At 37.2% G+C, this 18,005-nt stretch overlaps 1 protein-coding gene across 5 annotated transcripts in view; it reads left to right on the forward strand.

Moving 5' to 3' along the window:
• Positions 1 to 18,005, forward strand: part of PIK3CB (phosphatidylinositol-4,5-bisphosphate 3-kinase catalytic subunit beta) — a 194,036-nt gene that overhangs the window by 114,922 nt on the left and 61,109 nt on the right. For all 5 annotated transcript variants that reach the window (XM_060149740.1, XM_060149742.1, XM_060149743.1 and 2 more), the window contains 3 exons: positions 11,266 to 11,517; positions 12,907 to 13,003; positions 16,834 to 16,964. In XM_060149740.1, the coding sequence (XP_060005723.1) occupies positions 11,266 to 11,517; positions 12,907 to 13,003; positions 16,834 to 16,964 (480 nt within the window). The remainder of the gene's footprint in view (positions 1 to 11,265; positions 11,518 to 12,906; positions 13,004 to 16,833; positions 16,965 to 18,005) is intronic.

Raw genomic sequence — 18,005 nt, forward strand, 5'->3', positions numbered from 1 at the left:
TGCATGGAATATCTTTTTCCATCCCCTCACTTTCAGTCTGTATGTGTCGCTAGGTCTGAAGTGGGTCTCTTGTAGACAGCATATATATGGGTCTTGTTTTTGTATCCATTTAGCAAGCCTGTGACTTTTGGTTGGAGCATTTAATCCGTTCATGTTTAAGGTAATTATCGATATGTATTTTCCTATGACCATTTTCTTGATCATTTTGGGCTTGTTTTTGTAGATACTTTTCTTCTTTTGTGTTTCCCACTTACAGAAGTTCCTTTAGCATTTGTTGTAGGGCTGGTTTGGTGGTGCTGAATTCTCTTAGGTTTTGCTTGTTTGTAAAGCTTTTGATTTCTCTATCGAATCTGAATGAGATCCTTGCTGGGTAGAGTAATCTTGGTTGTAGTTTCTTCCTTTTCATCACTTTAAGTATATCACACCACTCCCTTCTGGCTTGTAGAGTTTCTGCTGAGAAATCAGCTGTTAACCTTATGGGAGTTACCTTGTATGTTATTTGTCGTTTTTCTCTTGTTGCTTTCAATAATTTTTCTTTGTCTTTAATTTTTGCCAATTTGATTATTGTGTGTCTTGGTGTGTTTCTCCTTGGGTTTATCCTGTATGAGACTCGCTGCACTTCCTGGACTTGGGTGGCTGTTTCCTTTCCCATGTTAGGGAAGTTTTCAGTTACAATCTCTTCAGATATATTCTCTGGTCCTTTCTCTCTCTCTCTTCTCCTTCTGGGACCCCTATAATGTGAATGTTGTTGCATTTAATGTTGTCCCAGAGGTCTCCTAGGCTGTCTTCATTTCTTTTCATTCTTTTTTCCTTATTCTGTTCTGCATCAGTGAATTCCATCATTCTGTCTTCCAGGTCACTTATCTGTCTTCTGCCTCACTTATTCTGCTATTGATTCCTTCTAGTGTAGTTTTCATTTCCGTTATTGTATTTTTCATCTCTGTTTGTTTGTTCTTTAATGCTTCTAGGTCTTTGTTAAACATTTCTTGCATCTTCTCGATCTTTGCCTCCATTCTTTTTCTGAGGTCCTGGATCATCTTCACTATCATTATTCTGAATTCTTTTTCTGGAAGGTTGCCTATCTCCACTTCATTTAGTTGTTTTTCTGGGGTTTTATCTTGTTCTTTCATCTGGTACATAGCCCTCTGCCTTTTCATTTTGTCTCTCTTTCTGTGCATGTGGTTTTTGTTCCACAGGCTGCAGGATTGTAGTTCTTCTTGCTTCTGCTCTGCTGTCTGCCCTCTGGTGGATGAGGCTATCAAGAGGCTTGATGAGAGGGACTGGTGGTGGGTAGAGCTGACTGCTGCTCTGGTGGGAAGAGCTCAGTAAAACTTTAATCCACTTGACTCTTGATGGGTGGGGCTGGGTTCTCTCCCTGTTGGTTGTTTGGCCTGTGGCAACCCAACACTGGAGCCTACCTGGCCTCTTTGGAGGGGCTAATGACAGACTCTGGGAGGGTTCACTCCAAGGAGTACTTCCCAGAACTTCTTCTGTCAGTGTCTTTGTCCCCACGGTGAGCCACAGCCACCCCCCGCCTCTGCAGGATACCCTCCAACACTAGCAGGTAGTTTTGGTTCAGTCTTCCCTGAGGTCACTGCTCCTTCCCCTGGGTCCCGATGGGCACACTACTTTGTGTCTGCCCTCCAAGAGTGGAGTCTCTCTTTCTCCCAGTCCTGTCAAAGTCCTGCAGTCAATTCCCACTAGGCTTCAAAGTCTGATTCTCTAGGAATTCCTCCTCCCGTTGCTAGACCCCCAGGTTGGGAAGCCTGACGTGGGGCTCAGAACCTTCACTCCAGTGGGTGCACTCCTGTGGTATAAGTGTTCTCCAGTCTGTGAGTCACCCACCCAGCAGTTATGGGATTTGATTTTACTGTGATTGTACCCCTCCTACCATCTCATTGTGGCTTCTCCTTTATCTTTGGATGTGGGGTATCTTTTTTGGTGAGTTCTAGTGTCTTCCTGTTGATGATTGTCCAGCAGCTAGTTGTGATTCTGGTGTTCTCACAAGAGGGAGTGAGAGCACATCCTTCTACTCCACCATCTTGGTTCCTCCCTCGGGTATTATATTTCTAAAGGCAGAAATCACGTATAGGCAAATATACCTCAAGTCATATGGAGTGTTTTTTTAACATATATGTATGATTTTGTTTAGTAGTTTGTATGTATACATGTATAATTTACATTTTAAAAATGGAAATTCCTACTTGTTCCCATTTTTTAGGTTATTGTATTTATTACTTATTTAATGCTTTTGTAGTTATTATTTCTCTACAGCCTTTTGTTGTTACTTAGTTTCTTCCTGAAGGAGGACCAAATAAGCATTTACTACATGCTTTATTTTTCTTGAGCATTATGCTTTATTTTTGTCATTGACACATTATTTGTGAGTGACATTTTATTTTCATAGGTTTTAACAACTTCCATCAGCTATTTCAAGCTGGATTCATTCTATTGTTTGTGGTCATATATTCATAGGAATAATAGGCTTAGTTTAAAGTACCCTCCCCCCCACTCCAGCTAATTCTCTAGTTCCCCCTCCTCCACCTTTTTCTCTTTCCAGTGGGGTTACATAGTTGAATTTAAGTAAATTAATGCAATTATGGCATGACTTTCTTGTAGGTACACCTCATTCTTTTTAATTCCTACACAGGTTAGGAGTTCCTTTACAAAGTTGAAGAGAAATCTGGGGGGAAAAAGAAGACAAGGGGTAGATGCGGAGCAGGGAACTTTCTTTCCAAACTTTTTCCTTTTCTTAATGTACTGGCTAGGACTTTCAGTATGATGTTGAATAGAACCGCTGAGAGTAGATGGTATTAGTCAGGATTCTCCAAAGGGGGGGGAAATAATAGGGTGTGTGTGTGCATGCATGTTTGTGTTCACACACACACACACACACACACACACACACACACACACACAGATTTATTTAAGGAATTGGCTCATGTAAATAGTTGGCAAACTGGAAATCCAGAAGAACGGATAGTTTAGTCTGAGTCTGAAGGCCTGAGAACCAGGAGGCACCTATCATGAAGTTCCTGTTGAAGTTCTGTAGGCTCAAGACCCAGGAAGAGCTGAGGTTAGATAGTTAGGCAAAAGTTCTTTCTTACTCTAAGTAGGACAAGTGTTTTTGTTCTATTCATTTCTTCCACTGATTGGATTACCACCACCTACTCTAAGGAGGGTAATCTGCTTTTGTCAGGCCACCATTTAAATGTCAATCTTATCAGGGAAAAAAAAAACCACTCTGACAAAAACAACCAGAATATCTGAATGCCCCAAGGCCCAGTCACACAGGCAAATGAAATTAACCATCACAGTAGACATTTTTGTTTTGTTCTTAAAGAAAAGCATTTAGTCTTTCAACTTTAAGTATAATATTACCTGTAGGTTTTTCGTACGTGCCCTTTATTCAAGAAGTTCTCTTCTGTTTCTACTTAGCCAAGAGATTTTATCCTGAAAGGGATAGAAAAAGTTGCACTTTGTCCACTGCTTTTTCTGTATTTATTGAGGTGATTGTGTAGTTTTTATATTTTGGTCAGTTAATTTGATTGATTTTCAGAAGTTAAGACCAACCTTGCATTTCTGAAATATGTACTACACATTGAAGATGTAGTAGCCCTTTTATATATTGCTGGATTTGATTTATTAATATTATGTTATAAATTTTTATGTCTGTGCTCACAGGGAATATTGGTCTGCACTTTTCTTTTTGTGTAATGTCTTCCTCTGGTTTTGGAATCAGGAAAATGTTGACCTTATAAATTGAGTTGAGAAACCTTCCCCTCCTCAATTTTCTGAACAAGTTTATGTAGGATTGGTATTATTTCTTCCTTAAATATTTGGTAGGATTTACTCCAAGCCACCTGAGCCTGGAGTTTTTTTTATGGGAAGGTTTTTAATTAGAAATTTAATTTCTTTAATAGATATATAGATAGTCATATTTTCTGTTTCTTTTGTGTCAGCTTTGATAATTTTTGTCTTTTGAAGAATTTAAGTTGATAAATTTTTTGGCATTAAGTTCATAATAACCCCTCAAATTAGTTTTATGTTGCTGTGTAACAAATTACCACAAACCTAGCAGCTTAAAACAACACCTATTTATTAGCTCATATTTCTGTTGTTCAGAAGTCTGAGCATGGTGTGGCTGGGTTTTCTGCTTATGGTCTTACAGGGTTGAAATCCAGGTGTTAGTTGGGCTACATTCCTTCCCGAAGCTCTAGGGAAGAATCTGCTTCCAGGATGATTCAAGTTATTGGCCACATTCAGTTCCTTGCAGTTGTAGGCTTGAGGTTTTCTTTGCTTGATGGCTTTTGGCTAGGGATTGCTCTAAGTTACTAGAAGCACCTTTCAGGTCCTAGCTGTGTGGCTCTCTTAAGCATTAAATCCTTTCCTTGCTTTGAATCTCTTGCCAGAAGATCCGGATCCCTTTTAAGGGCTCACCAGTGGGTCAGGCCCTTGAAGGATAATCTCCCTTCCTTTGTTTTATTTTGTTTTGGCCATGGCGCTCAGCATGTGGGAACTTAGTTCCCAGACCAGGGATCAAACTGGCGCTCCCTGCAGTGGAAGCACAGTCTTACCCGCTGGACCGCCAGGGAAATCCCTCCCTTCCTTAAAGTAACCTATGTCATATAGTAAAACGTAATCACGGTAGTGAAATCCATTGTAATGGCAGTCCCAGAGATCTTACTGGGCACATGATTCTCTGGAGTCTGTAATGAAACCCTAGGTGTTCGGTGAAGATTCACTACTCTGCCTGGCTGGCATTTGAATGTCTTTCACTGTTAAAGTGCTTAGAATTCTGTAGTATACAGCTTCCTGGTTGATCTTTTCCCCACCTCGTGGCATTTCCCTTTTCAGGTCTGCATCTTAATATTCAGCAGAAGCCTTATATCAGTGTTGCTCAAAATCTAGAAGATGGTATTAGTGCAGGTAGAACTCAGAAAGCCCTCTAATTATAGCACTAGTTGGAATGGGTTCTTCTAACTCTCAGAGAGAGTGGGGATCTCCCCATTTTTTCCCTCTCTTTTTTGTTTTCTGTTCTTTTCTCTGTTGTTATTTGCCCTAGTATCCCAAGAAGTCCTGTGGCAGCAGTAGCAGAGCGGCAGTGGCAGAAGCAACAGCATTGGGGACAGGCCTAAAATGCAGAGTTGAGCCTTCCTCTTTGACTAGAGGAGTTGTAGCCCTAAGAGAATGGGACATGTCCTGATTGACCTCCCCCCTTTCCCTTTCTGTCCTTCTCTTTTTGGCATAGTTGTAGGAAATGTGGGTGAATAACGCCTCAGTTTTCTGGCTAGGTGACAAGAAGAGGGGGGGAGCCCCAGGCAACCAAAAAATACTTGGATGATTTCAGAGTGGGACGAGCTCAGGAAACTTCTAGGTTTATTCCTGAGCTGTACATATATGGATCAGAGTCATAACTGCCTGTATACTTTGAGAACTGAACTGTGGCCTAAACCACCACCCAAGTCTCCGACTAGTCACTGTATGGTGCACATACAGCACAGATCCAGATAGCCCTGCAAAGGATTTGAAAACTGAACTGGTATTGGAACCACAACTCACAGAAGGTTTGTTGGAACTTGCAGCCTGAACCTAACCATTGTCTCCTAAAACAAACATCAACATTCTCTGTAGAATATAAACAAAACCGAGTGTCTTATAATAGTCAAAATGTGTAGGATATATTTCAAAATTAATTGGCATATAAAGAACCAGGAAAATCTCAAGTTGTATGGACCATGAGAATCAACAGCCATCAGTGCTGAGATGACATAGATGTTGGAATTATTCACAAAGCTGTTAAAGTAGTTATTATAAAAATGCTCTAACAACTAAGGGCGAAACACAAACAATGAAAAGGAATGGAAAAATAGGAAGTCTCAGCCAGCATATACAGTTGTCCATCAGTATCTGCAGGGGTTTGGTTCCAGGACCCCCAGAGGACACCAAAAGCCTCAGAATTTCAAGTAAGTTCCTTATATTAAATGACATAGTATTCTTATACAACCTATGCACATCCTGTACTTTATTATTATTTTTAAAATTAATAAACTTACTTTATTTTTTGCTGCATTGGGTCTTTGTTGCTGCACTTGGGCTTTCTTTAGTTGCGGCAAGCAGGGACTACTCTCCATTGCGGTGCGTGTGCTTCTCATTGAGGTGGCTTCTCGTTGCGGAGCATGGGCTCTAGGTGTGCGGGCTTCAGTAGTTGTGGCACACGGGCTCAGTAGTTGTGGCTTGTGGGCTCTAGAGCGCAGGCTCAATAGTTGTGGCGCACAGGCTTAGTTGCTCTGTGGCATGTGGGATCCTCCCAGGCCAGGGCTCGAACCCATGTGCCCTGCATTGGCAGGTGGATTCCCAACCACTGAGCCACCAGGGAAGCCCCACATCCTGTACTTTAAATAATCTGTAGATTACTTATAATACCCAATACCATGTAAATGCTACGTAAATAGTTACTGGAGTGCAGCAAATTCAAGTTTTTCTTTTTATCACTTTCTGGAAGTTTTTTTCCAAAATATTTTTGATCAGTGGTTGGTTTAATCTGTGGTTGCAGAACCTGTGGATAAGGAGGGCCAGCTAATTAAAAAACTCTGGGGAAAAAAAAAACCCTCAATGGGGCTTCCCTGGTGGCGCAGTGGTTGAGCGTCTGCCTGCCGATGCAGGGGACACGGGTTCGTGCCCCGGTCCGGGAAGATCCCACATGCCGCGGAGCGGCTGGGCCCGTGAGCCATGGCCGCTGAGCCTGCGCATCCGGCGCCTGTGCTCCGCAACAGGAGAGGCCACAACAGTGAGAGACCCGCGTACCGCAAAAAAAAAACCCAAACAAACCCTCAATGGACTCAATAATGGAAGTAGTGTGAAAGGAAAGAGTAGTGAACTTGAAGATTAATCAATAAAATTTTCTAGTTTGAATGGAGAGAAAAATGGTTGGAGGAGAAAAAACTTCACAGAGTCTCAGATATCTGTATGACAATATCAGAAGGTATAACTCGTGTGTAATCTGGATCTCAAAAGGAAAAGGGAAGGAATGAAGCTGAGAAAAACTAAACTAAAGAAATCATCACTGGGAGCTTTCCAAAGTTGGCAAAAGACATAAATATAACATGTTTAAGAAGCCCAACGAACCCTAAGCGTGATAAACCCAGAGAATTCCAAGCTCAGATATACTCCGTATCAAAACTCATAACTTGACTCTTCCTAGTTAAAAATCATAACACCTCATAAGCCTAGTTATATGGCTCTCGCCACTCCTAACCTGTTAAAATAGATATAACCTAGGAAAGAAAAAACTATCTTAATCTTTTAATCTTCTTATTTCAGTACCTAGAACACTCAATAAATATTTGTGCAATGAATGAATACATTTTAATGTAACTGTCTCTAACATCTTTATATCCTTAGTTAAAGGTAGCACAGGACTCCTCCCACTAAGCCAGAACAAACCTGCCTTTTGATTGTAATATACTTCATGAAACCCTGGGAATTTCAGCCTATTCATGTTACTGATCTTTTTTTGGGTGTCTAATATCAGAAGGGTAAATGTAGTGGATTTTGGCCATATCGTCGAACAAGAAGGAAATTAGGTGTTGATGTTGGGAAAAAGTTTCACATCTTGGCCAACATAACATTTTTAATTGGTGAGTTCAGGAATGCGGTCTCTGCAGGCTTGGCACACCCTTGCTGTGGCACAGTTGAACGTCCTTTACATAACAAAGCCTGCCTTCTCTCATCTCCAAGTATTCTGGGACTTGTGAAAAAGTGTCTTTGGAAGCTTACTGAAGTTGGACAATGAAACATGTGACTGTAATTAAACATGATGGTCCTTTAAAATTCTCAACTTTTCAGAGCCTGAAGGTGATTGAGACAAAGCATCAGGAAATGTGACAATTTTGACAAAATTTCACATGATATAAATTTAGAGAATGGTTTTTCTTACTGCTTTTTCTGAAAACAAAACCCTTTTTTTAATGTCTTCTACTACAGGAAATTTTAAGCTCAGAAAACACAGATTTTTTCACTTTATTTTAAATGTAGATAGTTTTTTCTTCTCTTGTTTGTTTTTAACCATGTATGAACTTCAGTCATTTTAGTGAATTACCAGGAGATTTCGCAATCAGACATAGTCCTGATGACTTGGTCTTAAATATATCACACTTTGACTATTAGAGAATGATATTTCAACAGTTTTCTTCAGAATGTGCAGGGTCATTTTTGTTTATTGTTACCCCACCCAAGTTAGATTCATTCTTTATTGTTATTCTTTTCCACACCACACCCTTGGCTGTTGCTGTTTACAGCTAGTATAGGATTTTCCTAGGTCATTATACTTGAGTTCTGTTTTGAGCTTTGTATCCAACCGATTCATAATTTTACTGTGTTCCATATATCTGAATTTTGCCAGAATTTGGTTGATAGAACTATAACCAGCATTTTTTGTTTTGGTTTTTAAGTATAAACATTTATTGAGTACTTATAATGTAGTGGGCTCATTTGTTTCTATTTCTTAAAAACTGTCAAAAACCAAGAGACGCAAATGTTTTTAAGCTCAGCAATTTAAGTAGCTTGTTTTTATCACAAAAACATGGAAAAATATTTATTTTTAAACTTGTGATTTTTCTGAATAAACTATATATTCTGTATCCAAAAGGTGATAAATTCGTAAGTCTTTAATGTCACTGAGAGTAAGAATTGAATATCATTTTTATTCTGAAATGCCTATCTTCCATCCTATCATACGAAAGTTTTATGTATGTTTTGTTTTATTTATGATTTATCCAATCTCATTTCACAAATGGTTTGAGGTAAACTCGCTTGCGTGTCCCCCCACCCCCCCACGCACACCCAGTCTCTCATATATACACACAAAAATATACAAAGTGTGACTTTTTAAAAAATAATCGAGGATATTTATTAGTTGAAAAAGCCAAGAGCAAGATTTGCAGCAGGTAGTTATATAATAGGATCCTGTATAACTGCTTGATGTGGACTACCGATTTCACTCCCTGCTGGCAATATAGATAGTAGCCAAAGCAAAGGAAACATGATTAGTTATAATATTTAGAATCTCTTGAGATAAAAATAATCTAGTTATTCATATGGTTGTAGTTCATCCTTACGTTGGAAATGGAGAGATGTTTAGCAGTTCCTTATGAAGGAGACACAGTGGGTGATAAAGTGCGCACCAAAATCCCTGCCAACATCATTATAGTAGGTAAAATAATGTTTCACATATCCGTCTCTTACCCAGTCTTTCACTGGGTAGACTTAAAATGTAATATTGACAGTGCAATTCAGAAAAAATCATTCTGTGTGATACCAAAGTCATTCTGTGTAATTCAGTCTAAGTGCTATACTCAACCATGTGAGTATTTAGTTGAATGGTAATATTTGGACTTTCCAAAGAAATAAATATATTGCATGACTTTCTGGAAGTTCCATATATGTATTTTTACTCAAAAATGGGTTTGGATAAAGATTGGGCAGCAGAGACTTTGTTGTGGCCATTTAAGCTCAGATATATATATATATATATATATATATATATATATATATATATATATATATATATATATATATATATATACACGATCAAAGCCTAGAGTGGAATTAAAGTAGTCTTATAGACATGAATTTCCTACGTGGGTTTTACATATGAATAGATGACAACCCCATCCCATCAGCCATACACCTTTACATGGAGATCTGTGGAGTGTCAGGTGTCTATGAATTAACCTGCATTTTTCAGGAAGAAAATACACTTTAAGCCTTCTACTTCATGTAACATACACCCTATCCTCAATCTGCCCCACCCACATGACTTCAGAATTTAGTAACAATGATCTGTCTGTAGTTGGTAAGTATTGGATTCTGATTTTTATAGTCGGTACATAATTTGGTGTTCCTCATTACTTGTTTTCCTTATAAATAATAGTTGTTTAGTATTTTATTGCCCTAATGTTTCATAACTTCTGAATAGAGTAGATTGACAGATAGGACATATCCTTCAGAACATGTCATCTTCAAGTAATAGACAACCAGACAAAACAAGTAGCTTAAATAGGGCTTTCAGAGGAGAGTAACTCTGTGGAAGTTCTCAGCAGTGAAGGAAAGGTAAGAAATAGTTCTTGTAGTGATGAAAGAATAATTTTACATTTGGCTTTGGTCGGTCATAGTGCTGGTCTGCCCAGTAATATTTGGCATGGAGGAGAGGCAGGTAATCAGGTTTATCCAGGACATGAGCCTCAGATGAGTATGGCCAAGGAGAGACAGGCACTGGCAGAGGGTTTCGGTGAGGGTGAAGGCAAACAAAGCTAATGGAGAAATGGGGAGGTGTTGATTATTGAAATGGAGGCCTTAGTCAGGGCAGGGAAGTGTTCCTTTGGGAGTGTTGGAGTGAGTTGGAAGGTGAGATAGTTAGAGAGTAAGATGTAGGAATTGTTGATTTGGAGGTGCTAGGGTGTGGTAAAGTCAAATTCAGGGTGAGATCGTGGATTGTGTGGCTTCAGGGAGTGAGAGAAAGTACTGTGGAGATCTTGATGGCAAGGTCCTCAGAGGTCAGATGGATTGTTTGCTTCAGGCATGTGGACCCTACCTCAATACCTCTTAGTGGTTTACCTCCTGCTCATATTCTTCAGATCTTGGAAAACAATAACTAATACCTTCTTTGTAAGAAAATTGAAAAAACTGTCCTACCTTTGCTTATGGTTCTCAAGCCTTTGCTTCCAGCCCAGATATCTATTCAGTTCCATTCTCTATTTTCACATGGTACATACACTTTTTTTTTTTTTTTTGCGGTACGCGGACCTCTCACTGTTGTGGCCTCTCCCATTGCGGAGCACAGGCTCCGGATGCGCAGGCTCAGCGGCCATGGCTCACGGGCCCAGCCGCTCCGCGGCATGTGGGATCTTCTCGGACCGGGACACGAACCCGTGTCCCCTGCATCGGCAGGCGGACTCTCAACCACTGTGCCACCAGGGAAGCCCGATAGTAGTTTTTATATTTATGGTCTTGGTTTCTTTAGACCCATTTATACCATTGAGACCTTTTGCATTTTTTAGCTGGTCTGCTTAGTAAGTGAAAAATAGGTTATACTAACAGTGTGGTGAATTATATGCTGATGAATTATAGTCTAATGGTTCTGTGGACGAATATGCTTTCCTAGAGTTTGTCTGCTTCTGCCAGTATGCATTTCTTCATTCTCCCAAATAAAGGTGTTTTAGTGGTGCAGTATTCATGATTCTGTATTTGTCTCCATCATTACAGGTTCATGTCAGGGCTGGCCTTTTTCATGGTACCGAACTCCTGTGTAAAACCATCGTAAGCTCAGAGATATCAGGGAAAAACGATCATATTTGGAATGAACCACTGGAATTTGATATCAATACTTGTGATCTGCCACGAATGGCTCGATTATGTTTCGCTGTTTATGCAGTTTTGGATAAAGTGAAAACGAAGAAATCAACTAAAGCTATTAATCCCTCTAAATATCAGACCATCAGGAAATCTGGAAAAGTGGTAATTATATACTAACTTCTGAAAATTTTTTATAATGGACTAATAATAACATAATGGAATAATTTAAAAACTTTGAAATAATAGAGTAATATAAATGAAATTATGTCATGTAACTTTTGTCCCTAAGAACTGATTTCTAAAAAAGACAGTAAGTCTCCATTTTATGTCCTTGTCATTTTTCTTTTGGCAACTTTATTTTAGTATATGTCATACTGTAAGTGTTCTATTATAAATGTAATCCTTTTTAGAAAATAGTTTAAAAAGAATGAAGAGATTTAAAATATTACAGGTCCACAGTCCTTTAACTGAAGTTTCAGGTGCCAGATATGTTTGAGAATTCAAAATTTTATGCATTTTAGAAAGATCATAGATCACTCAACACACCTTGTAGGGTCTGGGACACAACTCTGTAATCAAACACATCAGTTTCTAGCAGTGAAATATATGAATATTCACACTAAATGAGACAAATGAAGGCTGTCGTTTAGCTTCATGTTATTTCTGGTCATGTTTTACTGTTAAATGAGTTATGAACAAACCTTTAGTTGTCAGAGTTTCTTGGACTTTGAAATTGTGGATAAAGGATGGTGAACGTGTTCTTATGTTCTCATCTTCCATTTCATATTTTTATTCAAGTCTTTTTAATTTTCTTCTTTATGGAATGTTTCTTTTTGGAGGATGGAGACATGAATTTTATGCATTTTAAAAAGTCTGGTGACTATATTTATCTACATGAATTTGTATCCTTTTATTCTTAACATGAGAATATAAGCCTTTCCTCTGGTTATTATCATATAGTTTTTTAAAAAATGAATTTTATTGTCTAAAAAGTCACATAAGAGTTATTTCCTTAGTTTTTTTCCTCCACTGATAGAGAATTTTACTCAGAGTGTTCAAGTATTTATAGTTTTTTCATAGACTGTGACCAGATTAATTAGTCTGAGTGTCTACATAAAAGTCCTATTAGCTTGGTGCCTCCTTTTTAGAAATATAAATAAATTCTACAATACCTAGAGACATTGCCTTCTGCTAAATGAAGATTTATATAGACTGAAAGATCTTAAAACATATAATCTAACATCGCACATATTTTCTTGAATCATTAAAAATTCCTCACCATTTGCAATGGCTGCACAATAAATATTCTACTTTTTGGATACTGTATTTTATTCTGGGACATTAATTGGCTTTTAGGATTTTTTTTAACCATTATAAAGATGTTGAACATCTTTCCATGTACATCTTGTTTTTATATTGGATGGTTTTGGAGGAAATCATCTAGAAAGCTAGAAACTTCTAGAACTAACATTATTGAAGCAAAGGGTATGTGCGTGTTCACACCTTAAAGTTTATTCTTAGTATATTTACGCAATGGTATCTTTTCAACAGGATTATCCTGTAGCCTGGGTAAATACGATGGTTTTTGACTTTAAAGGACAGTTGAGATCTGGAGATATAATATTGCACAGCTGGTCTTCATTTCCTGGTAAGATTTACATCCTAATCCTTAGTGTTAAAGAATAATTTTTGGCATGTGGACTAGTTAACATTTTTTTATGACTCACTCTTTTTTCAGTCCAGTTAAGAAACCATATTTTTATTGTTTATTCTAAAACAGATTTCCCAAGATTATTTTAATATACTTAAAAGTGATTTGTATCTGAATATATTTATTTTGATAACTGTTTTCTCACTTTATTTTATTGTTACAGGTTTTTGGGACATTCTTCTAAGGAACAATGTCTTCTTTATAACAATCTCTGTGGTTCCTAGTTGTACTGAATTTCTGCTTCTGCACTAGAAGGAACATTAACTAACATGGGAAGGATAGTAAAGACACTTCCTCTTTAGTTGGCGTTATCTTGAAATTTGAGCTAAGAGGAACACCTTTCATAAGCCTATATTTCTCAAATACTACTCAGAGTATCCCTGTGAGGTAGATGGCTTTGTCCCATTTTATAGATGAGAAAAGTGAAGTTCAGCCATAAGTCAGTCTTACATAATTGGTTCTTCAAACCTAGGATTTGTGCAAAAGATTGCCTGACTCCTTCCATTGTTCCTACTGCTTTCCCAAATGTGGGAAATTTTCAGTGTTATCTTTGCATTATAATAGTGAGGGTTTTTTTTTTGGTCTTCATAGTTGGTTAATATATATAGTAAAATTGTGCCCTTACTTGCATTTAAAAATTATTTTGTGGGTGACAGACATTTAAAAATGTTCTATTTTAGTAGCTGCTACCTGAGAAATTGCTTTTGGATAATCAGTTATCCATGAACATATTTATAAACTGCTCATATCCTAGCATTTTATTTGTGTATATTCTTTTATTCCTACCCTTTCCTGCATATACCTCCAGTAATTTTCACTAATCACATTATTCCCCAAATATAGGAGAGCAGTGTGCTCTTCTTAAGAGGAACTGTAGTTTCACAGTTAGAGTAAAAATTATTCATTTCAGCAGTAAACTTTTTTGAAAATCTTAATTTAGACTCACACATGTTCTCCAAAATCAGTAAGCAACTTAACTGATATTTTTAGAAAAATTGACAATTTTTTGCAATTAACTTGGCATATCATGGACCTGAATTTATCTCTAACAAAATGTTAGAGATGTTTGTTCTGCATGTTTGGTTCTAGAATTCACATTTATCCTAGTACGAGCAAGCCAGAAACACAGGAACTACAAATACTCTAATTTCTAGAGTACCTAGGTCATCATTAGAAGGTTTATAATCACATTTATTGGTTGCTTTTGTATTTCCAGAATTCTTCATGTATATAGAAGAAAATACAAATATAAATTTCTACTTTTCTCCCTGTTCTTAAATAAAATAGCATATTCTGTGCAGTGTTCTGTTCTCCATATGTTTGGGGCAGATAATACTAAATTGGTACACTTGACTTTAGATAGGTTGCATTTGATAGGACTAATAAATATAATGCTACTAGATAGCACAAATATAGGATATTAATTTGCTGAGAAATCAGCTTCAGAAGTTATAAATTATGAGAATTCCTTCAGTCCAGGTCAAAATGGAATCTGTGAGTTGTGAGAGTATTAAACAAGATAAGCAAAGGGTTGATTAAGGAGCTGAAACTTGTAAATATTGGACGGGTCAAAAAAGTGCCTTTGGTTTTTTAAGTAAAAATAAAAGATACATTTTTCATTTTCACCAAGAACTTTATTGAACAACATATTCACCTTTTTGTTCCACCACCTTCTACCATTTTCCAGGCAACTTCATAATTCCATCTTCCCCAAACTTTTTATCTTTTTGAGAAAAGAACTGTTCCAGGTGCCTTTTACAGTCTTCTGGGGAATTGAAATTTTTTCCATTAAGAGAATTTTGTAAAGACCAAAATCAATGGAAATCCAAAAGTGCAATATTTGGCGAATACAGCTGGATGAATCAGAACTTTCCAGCCAAGCTATAACAGTTTTTGCCTGGTCATCAAAGAAACATGCAGTCTTGTATTATCCTAATGGAAGATTATGCGTTTTAGATCAGTCTGTTGACTAATTCCAGACGCTTTTTGTCGAGTGCCGCTTTCACTTGATCTAATTGAGAGCAGTACTTGTTGGAATTAATTGTTTTGTTTTCCGGAAGGAGCTCATAATGGATGACTCCCTTCCAGTCCCACCATATGCACAACATCACCTTCTTTGGATGAAGACTGGCCTTTGGTGTGGTTGGTGGTGGTTCATTTCTCTTGCCCCACGATTTTTCCCATTCCACATTGTTGTACAGCATCCACTTTTCATTTCCCGTCACAATTTGTTTTAAAAACGGAATGCTTTCATTACGTTTCAGTAGAGAATTGCATGCGGAAATATGGTTAAGAAGGTTTTTTTTTTGCTTAACTTACGTGCAACCCAAACTTCAGAGCAATTCACATAACCAAGCTGGTGCAAATGATTTTCAGCACTTGATTTGGATATTTTGAGTATGTCGTCTCTCTCTCGTGTGGTATAACGCTGATTGTTCTCAATTGATGTCTCAATATGATAGCTATCAACTTCAACTGTTCCACCCGACCGCAGAGCATTGTCCAGCGAGAAATCTCCGACACGAAAGTTCGCAAACCCCTTTTGACACATTCGAACAGTCAATAGCACCTTCTCCATACACTGCACAAATCTTTTTGTGTTTCAGTTGCGTTTTTACCTTTCTTGAAATAATAAAGCATAATATGCTGAAAATGTTGCTTTTTTTCTTCCATCTTCAGTATTAAAATGTCTACACAAAAAGTCACCAATTTTGATGTCTTTTTTTAAATGCACGCTGATATGACAGCTGTCACATACAGTCTAACAAAATTGTTTCGAATGAAGTTAAAGACAACTAAGTGCTATTAGAGCCATCTTACGGAAAAAACTGAACAAACCTTTTGGACCACCCAGTACTTTGTAAAGATTTTCTAGCTTTGGGAGATAATTCTCAGTGTGCGTACTACCTGGACATTAGGCCTGGACAGAATGTACTTTTATCTTTTATTTCCTTAGGAAGTACAAAAGGACAACTGTGCAAAAAATCAGTTATAAGAAAAGAGAAATTAGTTTGCAGAGGGGAGACTTCAGTTGTACTGCTAACTCTTGTTTTCTTAGAGTTTAATGTCTCTTCAACAGTTTACTTCTCTGTGAAATGAGAAAGTTATATGAGCTCTAGGGTTTAAGATAACATTGAAATTCTGATTCACATGCCCAGTCTGTGAATGGAACATATTTAGGGTGGTAGAGAAGAGGAAGGAGTGCTTTGAAGAATGTTACAGTTGGTGAGGTTAAAGAAGTACCACTTGGATGGAATGTTTGAGAAACTACCAGAGAAGGTGTTTAACTACATCACCAGTTATGAGATCATAGAGGAACATTACCAACATTAGGTTTGTCAAAAGGAATGTTATTAATGACTCTCAAAATATCAGTTTGGGTACTGTGATGACCATGGAAATCAGAACATATGTGATTAAGAAATTGATATATAGTGATGAAATAATAAAAATTCCTATGGACCACCTAATTTTGAGGGGACGAGAGCAGTTCCAATTTTTTTTTTTTCTAGATTGAGAATACTTGAACACATTTGAAGAAAGAGGTGAGATAGCTATTAATTTCTGTTAACTTTTTCATTTTAAAGATGTATATAAACTCATATTCAAATTTTGTGCCAAGCATTAAGAAAATTAGAGGCTTACTGATACTGTCTGCCAAACTTCCTTAGGTGACACACTTTTAAAGTAATGGATTGAAATCCATTAAAGTTTTGTTTTAGTTTCAAAAACATTTCCTAAGAATCAAAATTATTTGCATGTTTTAGATGAACTTGAAGAAATGTTGAATCCAATGGGAACTGTTCAAACAAATCCATATACTGAAAATGCAACAGCTTTGCACATCAGATTCCCAGAGAATAAAAAACAACCTTATTACTATCCTCCCTTTGATAAGGTAAGCTAATTATTTAAAGGTCCACTGTGTATGAAATAATTGGATTATTAGTTCTCGGCTCTATATGTTTATCATTTAAGCGATATATGTCTTTCTCTTTCAAGACATCAAATACATTTACATCTTGGTTCAGTGGAAAGACCACTGAGCAGGAAGCCAACTGTATTTAGTACTGGCTTTATCACTGACCAAGTGAGACATGGCCCCTCTGGAGTTCAGATTCCTCATTTATAAAATGAGGAAATCATAATTGTTCTCTGAGGTCCTTTTCAATTACAGGGGCTATAAATGCATTCATATGTAACTCTAATAAACATGTGAAACATGCCCAGCATGTTGGTTCAGATTAAAGACAATCACTACTGTGTTAGAGTTGGTATTCAAAGAACAGATTATTTATGTTGAAAATATAATAAGACTTCCTAAGGTGCTGTTATTTTTGTAGAATCTATAGCAAGGGCTTCTATTTCTCAACACATTTCCTTAGTCTACAAGCTGCATGTTTTGGGGATATGGAGAGTGTCTGGTGGGGCTGAAAACTGGGCTGTGATCATTTATATGTTAAGAGAGCTGAGCTGTCATATGTTGTACCTTCAGGTTTGGCCTCTTTGATTCAGGTATGATTGATGCTGATTTTCGTGAGGAAATCTTTGAGCAAATTCTCACATAATAAACAGGAATTTTATTTGATTTACTTAATCCATGTGAGACCAAGCTGCCTTTAAAAATTGGTATTATACTAAAATTTCAACTAATCTACTTATACACTTAATTGTATTTAACATTCAGCACTATCAGACCTATACAGAGTAGATTTTAAATATAGTATGTAAATTAAATTAATGTAACTCAAATGTTTCTTTACTTTCAATTTAGTTGAATTTTATCCACGTTAGAAGTAATTTTTCATTTCATTTTTTAAAAAATGTTCTTCCGATCAGTAATATACAACAAAATTAAAATTTGTGATTATTACAATAGTAGAAATCTCACATGTCAAGAGCCATATACGTTAGTGTTACACAGAGTAGAATAAGGTAC

Source organism: Lagenorhynchus albirostris, chromosome 5, assembly GCF_949774975.1.
Source record: "Lagenorhynchus albirostris chromosome 5, mLagAlb1.1, whole genome shotgun sequence".
NCBI classification, from domain to species: Eukaryota; Metazoa; Chordata; class Mammalia; order Artiodactyla; family Delphinidae; genus Lagenorhynchus; species Lagenorhynchus albirostris.